The 9,657-nt window shown below is 43.8% G+C and overlaps 1 protein-coding gene across 1 annotated transcript in view; it reads right to left on the bottom strand.

Annotated features, from left to right (window-relative positions):
- The window catches only part of LOC114665818 (dickkopf-related protein 4-like), a 35,278-nt gene extending 26,656 nt beyond the window's left edge, over window positions 1–8,622 (bottom strand). Inside the window, exon 1 of the mRNA XM_028820450.2 lies at window positions 8,123–8,622. Coding sequence (XP_028676283.1) covers window positions 8,123–8,233 — 111 coding nt within the window. The 5' untranslated portion in view covers window positions 8,234–8,622. The remainder of the gene's footprint in view (window positions 1–8,122) is intronic.
- Between the last annotated feature and the right edge of the window lie 1,035 nt (window positions 8,623–9,657).

Raw genomic sequence — 9,657 nt, forward strand, 5'->3', positions numbered from 1 at the left:
AAAGGTGTTTATTTTTTGTTCCCTGGTTATCCTCATTAGCAAGCAAAGACAACAGAAGCCTTTGTAGATAATGAAACCAAATTTGGGTTCTTGATGTACCAATTATTAAAAGGCTTATCTTTTTTATTTTATTTTTATTTTTTGTATTTACTTATTTATTTACTAGGGAGCTTCGATATATATTTCTTTCTCTCTACAAGAAATACGTCTGCCATAACCATGCAGATCTTTTCCAAATCTCGTTGCATAAGCTCTTGTCTCGCTGGGCTTCTGGCCCCGGGCGTGGTTACATCTCTTGACACTGAAGAGTCCTCTCGCGGGACGTGAAAGTGTCTCTGAGACACTTGAGAGATTGTTGGGTGCACATCCACTTTGGAAAGGAAATTGACGATGGTGTCGAAAGAACAAAAGTTTCTCGGACTAGGGTCCAAGTATGCTGAGACGAAAAAAAGCCAAGATGCCCGCTTTGCCAGCCCGGGTGCTCCTGCCAAACCCCGCGCAGCCTCGTTTAATCTGCCTGTTTGGTCTCATGTGCTGTTTTGACAGCCAGCGATAGTTAAGTCGCAATCACGGAAAGTATTTATGGACTAAAGCCTCGCTTCTCCCTTACTCCGATTTGCCAATTAACCTCTTCATTTGCTGTATGTGCAAATATTTTTTATGGTTGATTTACCATCATAATGTGGCTTTACGGTAATTTGGGGGCAGCTTATAAATAGTTTTCCTGAATGTAATTGCATGAGTTCACATTTATTGGATTTTTTTAACAGAGTTCTATATAAATTTTAAACCAGTGGCGCATTTTACAGTAAATCGGTACCCATCCAGGCAATCCTTTCTGTCATTATATCAACTATATAAAAAAATGTGCCGCGTGTTTGGAATACTTTCGTGTCTCCTACACCTCAAATCTGTTCAATAACAGGCAAGTTATTATTGTGTGTTAATATATTATGCAAGTTATTCTGACCAAGTCAGAACTTTTCTTCTTCTAATAATTGTGTGTTTATTAGGGGGGAGTTGTTGTCTATTAAATAAAATATGCCTTCAGCTTCTGTAAAAAGCTAAATTTCCCCCACGAGACAAGTTAAAGTACTATCTGGTAACAAAGAGCTGCTCGACCAGCCTGGATTTGGGTTTAGATTTATTTAGACATTACTGAATGTGCTGTGATAAAAAACGAGGAAACTCCGCTTGCTGCGGACTCCACCCTTGTCCCGACCAGCTGATCTTCAGCACCGCGGGTTCGAGTCAAGGCTCGTGCGCGGTTTGCGTGCACTTTGCGCATTCACGCCATGCGCGCACGCGTCCTCCTCCTGCACACGCTCAAAGTTGTGATTGTGGGCATTACAAGCGGCAGTTTTATTTCGAGAAACTCGAATTCGTCATTAGGCGTTTGCATCTGAAGTGCTTGCTGTAAATGTAACACTTGGTGGCCAAAGGTTTATGTCCGCTCTACAGAAAATGCACCAATCAAAAAACACTACTCGCTAGTTAGTTAAGTGTTTTGAATCCACGACGGTTAAGGTTCCAAGTCCAAAGCCGTAACCACTATGCGTAGATACGTTCAATTCATTAGGCGACCGCCTACGGCGTATGAAGAGCGCTGTTTTGACAGTTAAGGGGCGCGAGAGCTACCAACACCAAGGGGCGACGCACTTGGACCCCCCGCCTAGGGCTCCAAATGGGCTTCGACTGGCTCTGTCCACGCAACGCCTTCTTTCTTTCGAAATATTCCTCCATAGACGGTAGCGGGGGCGCGAGGTTCCATTTCGCCCAGAACTCGCACAGTAAGACCAAAGACGACGATCTCGAGTAATTAATTGTTCAAGATGTGGGCAATGACTGCTGTTGTCATTTTATTAGTGTGTCTTGTAACAAGCTCACTTTCTGTCCCCGTGTTTTTGTTTTTTTTTCTTGGACAGGTTGCAGTCGTGACAGACGATACCATTCCGCACAAGCTTCTGATAAATAAACGATTCATTGGGAGCAATGCATACAAGTTATCAAATGAAATCACTCATTAGAAAAATAGAACATTTTTCCAAAAGCATGTAAACTTTATTCCACGTTGCTCATTTTTGTTCTTATTTAACAGGGCTCGTAACCTTCCTCTTAAATATTTAAAGCATTGATCTCCCAAAAAGTCCTGCCATAAATGGCCAATTTCACAAGTCACATGACTGATAAACAGTCACATCCATTTTCTAACCCGAATATCCACTTCAGGGTCGCCGGAAGTCGGTGCCTGTCCGGTGGGAACCAAACCACACATCATTCGGATTTCTAAACCCACATCATACAGAGTAAGGTCGCAGGGAAGCTGAAGCCTGACCTAACAATCTTAGGGCGCAAGGCTGGAACAATCTCTGGACAGGTCGCCGGTCAGTCTCAGGGGTGGTAAACCAAACTACCGAGCGTCACGCTGCAATCTAAAATAGATCTGCAATCACCGCCATGTCTATCTATCTAATTGATGTGTTCGGTTCGCCCGTTAATCCTTCTGCATTACGGCACTACATATGGAGGAGCCTAAATCCGCCTGGGCAAGTAATGAAGCAGGAGACAGACCATCACAGGTTACATTCACGCGCACACCCGCAGTTGTTCATTTCGAGCCAGTTAACTTAATGTCTGAAGCAAAGACTGTGCAGACCAGCTGAGGATCTAAAATTTGGATGCGCGCCATTTGGGGCAAAGGGCTCTTTGATTTTTATCAGTCACCCATCCACTCGAAGAAACCATCGGCTGTTTGCGCACCTAAACCCTCCCCACCCCACCCCGTGTCCACGAGACATAAACGAAAAGGGTGGGGGGGCGGCACCTTCCCCACACCGACACTCGTGGAAGGACTCGAATATCCTTTCCAATGGGCCGAAACCTTCAAGGGTAAAGCCATCCCTGTTTAAACAATCGAATACAAAGGGTGACCCACCCAGCTAGTGTAAAGGTGTCCTTTCGAGTGGACCAAAATCTCCAAAGGAAGAATTAATGATAATCACTCTGTTATTATTAAAAAAAAAACTTGGAAGGAGGCAAGACCTGATTTTCTTGGAGACACTTTAACGTCCCGCGAGACAAGGCAGTGAGACAAAAGGACAGTTGCTGTACAGACTTTTAAAGCGTGCGTTCAGCCCCCATCTTCACAACTCGAATGGCAGAGACGCGAAGTGGCTGGGGCACAACTCGCCCCCCGGGGTGGGGGGGGGGGGGGGGGGGGGGTGGGGGGTTGGGGTGACCATAATAATACATTTTATTCATATAGCGCCCCTCCCATGCTCAAGACACTTATTTAAGTATGTAATATTGGGTACAAATTATTATTACAGAGAGGTAAACTGAATGAAGGGGCAGAACGTCAGGTTAAGTTAAAGTCTTCCTGAACAGATGAGTTTTAGGTTGTTTTTTAAAAGAATGAAACGAGTTTGCTGTCGTTCCAGAGCCTGGACGCTGTCCTGTCACCCACAGAGTGCAGGTTAGTGTGGGGAACAACAAGATTGCCAGAATCAGAGGACCTTAGTGGGCGAACAGGAGCATAGCGATGGAGAATGTCACTGATGTATGAAGGTGCGAGGTCATTTAAAACTTGGTAAGATTAATAATAGATTTTAATATTCCATTCTGTAAGACACAGGGAGACAGTGCAGACGAAGCAGGATGGGTGTTATGGGCTCTTTTTGAGTTTTGAATGAGGTGGTGCTGTGATATATGATGAGAGATCCTCTCGCCGACGTCAAAAGTGGACGAAACCACAGGGTGTCCGCGCGCTGAATTGTCCAAAGTGGTATCCGTCAATAAGGGCGCGCACATAAAGGCGACCTTCAAAAGGGCGACCTCAATTGAGCGCCAAATAAAGGCGCGCGTAAATAAAGGCGAGCTTCAAAAGGGTGACGTCAATTGAGCGCCGAATAACTGCGCGCATAAATAAAGGCGTGCTTCAAAAGGGTGACGTCAATTGGGCGCAGCGAATACAGTGATCCCTCGCTATATCGCGCTTCGCCTTTCGCGGCTTCACTCCATCGCGGATTTTATATGTAAGCATATTTAAATATATATCGCGGATTTTTCGCTGCTTCGCGGGTTTCTGCGGACAATGGGTCTTTTAATTTCTGGTACATGCTTCCTCAGTTGGTTTGCCCAGTTGATTTCATACAAGGGACGCTATTGGCAGATGGCTGAGAAGCTATCCAGCTTACTCTCTCTCTCTCTCTCTTGCGCTGACGTAGGGGGGTGTGAGCAGGGGGGCTGTGTGCAGCTGTTTCCTGAAGGACATGCTGCACGGAGCTTCGCATACTTAAAAGCTCAAAGGGCACGTATTGATTTTTTTTATCTGTCTCTCGCTATCTCTCTCTATCTCTCTCTCTCTGTCTTCCTGCTCCTGACGGAGGGGGTGTGAGCTGCCGCCTTCAACAGCTTTGTACCGGCGGTGCTTCGCATACTTAAAAGCCAAAAAGCCGTATTGATTTTTTTTTTGACTGCTTGCTTTGCACTCCTTTGAAAAGGAAGATATGTTTGCATTCTTTTAATTGTGAGACAGAACTGTCATCTCTGTCTTGTCATGGAGCACAGTTTAAACTTTTGAAAAAGAGACAAATGTTTGTTTGCAGTGTTTGAATAACGTTCCTGTCTCTCTACAACCTCCTGTGTTTCTGCGCAAATCTGTGACCCAAGCATGACATTCTAAAAATAACCATATAAACATATGGTTTCTACTTCGCGGATTTTCCTATTTCGCGGGTGGCTCTGGAACGCAACCCCCGCGATGGAGGAGGGATTACTGTAAAGGCAAACGCAACAAAATTATTACAGAAAATTTATTAGATAAAGGCAATGATTGAACGTATAAAAAGGCGAAAACAAGAATATTAAAACATCCAATTAATTAATGCATGAACTTCTAACGAACTATTTCTAAAGCTCTCTATATTTCGTTGTTTTCAAAAATTACAGAAAATTCGATTAAGGCAATGACTGAATGTATAAAAAGGTGAAAGCAAGTTACACTTGAAGCTGTAGATTATGTGCAATGCCACGCAGATATTCGAGATGCGGTCTATTAGCATAATCAAGGACAATTAATTTAATTCGCTCCGAAGGTCATTCTTTTGAAGCGCTCCTTTATTTGCGCGCGCATTTATTCGGCGCTCAATTGAGGTCGCCCTTTTGAAGGTCGCCTTTATGTGCGCGCCCTTATTAAATAGAACCGTTAAAAGTAACTCTCTGGTAAGGAGCTCAGTCCATTAAGTCACCCAGTGGCCCTTGGGGGTCTTAATACAGCCTTGGCACAGAAGGCGAGCGGGCTGGGAGCTGAGTTGTGTGACAGCAGGGCTAACCGCTGAGCCACCGAGCCGCCCTGACAGATAAACTGTCATTACAAAATTAAATGAATCCGCGCAGTGGAAGCACACGCACAAAGGAAATCCGGCGGATGAGCTCCAACTGCTGTTCTCCGTACCCAGTCGACATATCACGTCTAAGCTGCTCAAGAGGTTAAACCTTTGTGAATGGCAGCCTGCCCGTCTACTGTGCAAACTAAAAAGAAATCTGACAAGTCGAAGAGTTCTTTGAGGATGCTGCTGAAAGCCATGCCCTCTGGATATTCAATGTGATCATCTCAATCGGAAGCTTTTTAAGAAGTCACCTTGACGGCTTTTTTTCACTTTCATGCTTATGCGATCATCTTCAGAGAGGAGTGTTTGGAGAAACGGTTCTGCTGTTGAACTTATAAAAAGTTAATGTAAGATTTTTTTTTTTTTCGTATTTGCGTCAAATATTTCTGTAAGCGCGCACTCTTAAAATGAAGGTGCCAAAGAGTGGCTGTTCAAAGCGATGCTTTAGGGGAACCGTTTCTGCTTTTCAAAAGAGACATCCACATGAAGGTTCCAGAAGGAACTTTTAATTATTAAGATCACTAACGGGTTCCATAAACAGACGATAACAGATGTGTGAAATACCAGTGGGTTTCCTGGTTTTATGAGCGCTCTTACAGTACTTTAAAGATTTCTGTTTTGTTCACATATTAGGGTTCATTTTAATGCCCAAAGAACCAACTTCATATCAATAAAACTTTTCTTTGTCAAGCGATGGTGCTTTAGGGAACACAACCCAGTAAAATAAGAGTGCGAAGTATGAGAAGCGATTCGAGCACCGTTTATATCTGCAATGTAATCTGAATCATTGCAAATCTAAGAGTGGACGTCAAGCTTTTTCAGATTTATAGATATGAAAGGCGCTATATAATAGTTAGATGGATAAAATTTTATGTGCCCCTTAGGTGGAATTTTGGCTTTTTTTTTTTATAGAACGTCCATCCATCCATAATCCAACCTGCTTAATCCTAACATAGGGTCAGGAACCAATCCCGGGCAGGGTGCCAACCCACCGCTGGACACACACACACACACCAAGCACACACTAGGGACAATTTAGAATCGCCATTCCACCTAACCTGCATGTCTTTGGACTGTGGGAGGAAACCGACGCAGACACGGAGAGAACATGCAGACTCCACGCAGGGAGAACTCAAGTTGGGAACCCGAGTCCCCGGACTGCGAGGCGGCGGCGCTACCACTGAGCCACCATGCCGCCCTTTATAGAACGTCTTTAAATAAATGCATAAAGTATTTAACACATATTTTGGTCTGAACACACACACACATACACACACAGAATTACTATAGAGCCAGAAAATTAAAAATAAAGAAAACTTGTGAGTTGACAGTCACAGTGAGGCATTATGCAGACGTATATCTGTTGGTATAAAGGAGCCCATTCTATGCTTCATGCAGTACCGCCGCTCCCTATACGCAGAGTACGCAGTCTGCGTAGGGCACCAACTCCCAGGGGGGCACCATCCCAGCTGCTCAAAGAAATCGTTTTTATATATTATAATAAGAAATTAATTTTAATAATATACATATACAAATAAACAAAAATATAAACGTAAATATTGCATTTTACGGTGAACGCAGAGTAGGCTAAGCACACGTGATGACGCGCGCGCCCTCACCTCTGTTACGACTGCCTCACTAATATTTTGGGCACAAAAGTAAATTTCTGCTTAGGGCACCCATTTGGCCAGCAGCGGCCCTGGCTTCATGAAATAGACGATAATAACCAATAACCACCAGCAGCGCGTTTCAGAAAGCTGATGCCAGTCCTGGTGGTAACCAATTATAAGCCGTGAACGTGAAGCCAGCTCAACGTGGGGCAAACTCACATAAAGCCCCCTCGGACTTGAACAGATAGCCAGTCGCCCAAGTTGCAAGTGTGTGTTTGTCTGGGCGTTGTGTGGCTGGTGTTTGGGAAATACTCTTTACTAACAGTCGAGATTACTGTTATAAATAATAATAATAATAATAATAATAATAATAATAATTCATTACATTTATATATGTCTCCATAATGGATGTCCTTTATTATAACAAGCATGAGGGAGCCTGCCATGTGAAACGCTCCGCTCATCGTGACAAGACTAAACAATATAACAGAGCAACTACATTTAAAAAGTTAGGGCTCATTTGCACGGCACAGTTAAGAAACCCATTAGTTCGCACCGATCAGCACATCGATAAATGGCATGCCCTCAACACACCTCTCAAAGTTGTTTTTCCCCCCCCAAACACCATCCATTATCACACGCGGTGAACACCCGAACTTCATTCAGCGCGTTTTGCAGACCATCCGGGAGACTACGAGGTGCACCGAAACATCCGCTAATTACCGTCTCGTGTACGAACGACACGCCGTGTAGTTTAGTCGAGTCGTAGAATTGTTGCATGTTGGCGTCAAAAGTTCATTTTTACAAGAAAGACGATGAACGAGCCCGATAGTTCAACACGTAGAGGCGAGATTTAGACAAATTCGATCAACGCGACCCCAAATCTTTGGCCGCTCGCGTAGCTGTACCCGAGGTGTTTGCTGCAATAAACAGAACATTAAGCTGTTACCATAACGATCTGGACTTAAAACACTCCCTAAAAAATCTAATTAGAAGAAATGTCATCTTCACTAGAATAAATATGAATAAGTAAGAATGAAGAGGGTGAAAGGATGGAATTAAAAGATAATATTTTGAGTCCGAGAAGGGCGCTATACAGCACTGAATTGACGCTCCACTTACCTTGGCCAGGTTCAGCCCACCCTCCCCGGTTATCCTAATGGTGTTCGAATCCAAAACCATGGCGTTCACTTCATAATACAGAACGGGCAGCAAAAACAGAAATCGAATCATGTTATACAGCGTAAAAAGGATCAAGTAAATGCGCAGTATAAATATGACCAATTGAGGGATTTCTAATATAATTTTTGGACTAATAGTTGGAAAAAAACAACAACAAAAGCAAACAAAGTAATATCCAAGCGATGGCTAATGTTTCTCCGAGACGCAGCTTTCCTCTCGCACTCCCTGCTCGTTGCCGGTGTTTTCATAAAGGATGCCCCTTCGCTATTTATACTCTTATTTCAAATTCGCACACACCCCGATCTGACGTAGATTCCTATCGCCTTTCTCAGCCCACGCAGACCTCCCGTTTCTCCCCCGTATTTATGTTATTTCTCTTTCTTCATCAATGGCTTTGTTATCATTTGCCAACTTATTGATCAAATCTCCTGCGGGTCCGGTCGGATCAGCGCGGTTTCCTCGCCGGTGTGATCCTTTAATCGCTTGGGAGGTTCATGAAAGCGAAGTCCAGGCTGAAGCACAAAGCTGTCCAGGATGCGCGGAGCTGACGGATCAGACGCGCTTCCCTTTCTCTAATGCAACCCTCCTGCATCTCCTTTTCCCCTTCGCCAATCTGCGGTAGCCGGGCTTGCCCGTTTCTCATTTCCAAAACATGAGGAGGAAATGTACCTGCCAAAAAAAAAAACCAGAAGGCTTCAAAAATGAAATCCGGCAGTGCGCTCTTAAAAATGAAAGGTGCCAAAGTGGTTGTTCGGAGCGATGCCATAATCCAGTTTTAAACCAGTAATCTAAAGATCCATCTACATGAAGGTTACCGTAACAAGGTTCCACCATAAATAGACGTTAACAGATTTGTGATACAATTCAAAACCGACTCTTGGTGCTTGCAGTAACACGGTCGAGTTACCTTCCACCATGAATTCTGCTATAGTTTGCGTGTTTTCTTGATCTGTCAGTGCTCGGCTAGGTGCCCCTCCGTACATTAGAGCTTTGTGTTTTAGCCACATATCAGGGGCCTTTTTAAAGCGCAAAGACCCAAGTCCATATAGAAAGAATAACATGTTTCTTTGTCAAGCAAAGGGGCCTCGAGGAAACCACACAGCCCTGTAAGGCCATTGAAGAAGTTTGGAAATCATCTAACTTAAATTTAAATCAGTGCGTAAAGGCGCTGTGTAAAAACACTGTGATGTTCAGCCGATGCGCTCAAAAAAGAGTGTGCAACGCTCAGTGTTCTGTCCAAGATTAAATAAATAATTAAATAATGTTAACCGTTACTACGCTCAATTGCTAGTCCGTTGGCATTCGCAAACCCCCAAATAGTACGAAGCCCCCATTAGAAAACAACATTTAATGGGCAAAAATTAACGATACACTCTTAAAAATGAAGGTGCCAGAGTGACTCTGAACCAAAAGCACCATCCACATTGCACAAAGATCTCCGAGATAATAGTAGATTTATACAATCCCACTGGCTT

Source organism: Erpetoichthys calabaricus, chromosome 1 (genome assembly GCF_900747795.2).
Source record: "Erpetoichthys calabaricus chromosome 1, fErpCal1.3, whole genome shotgun sequence".
Lineage (NCBI taxonomy): Eukaryota > Metazoa > Chordata > Cladistia > Polypteriformes > Polypteridae > Erpetoichthys > Erpetoichthys calabaricus.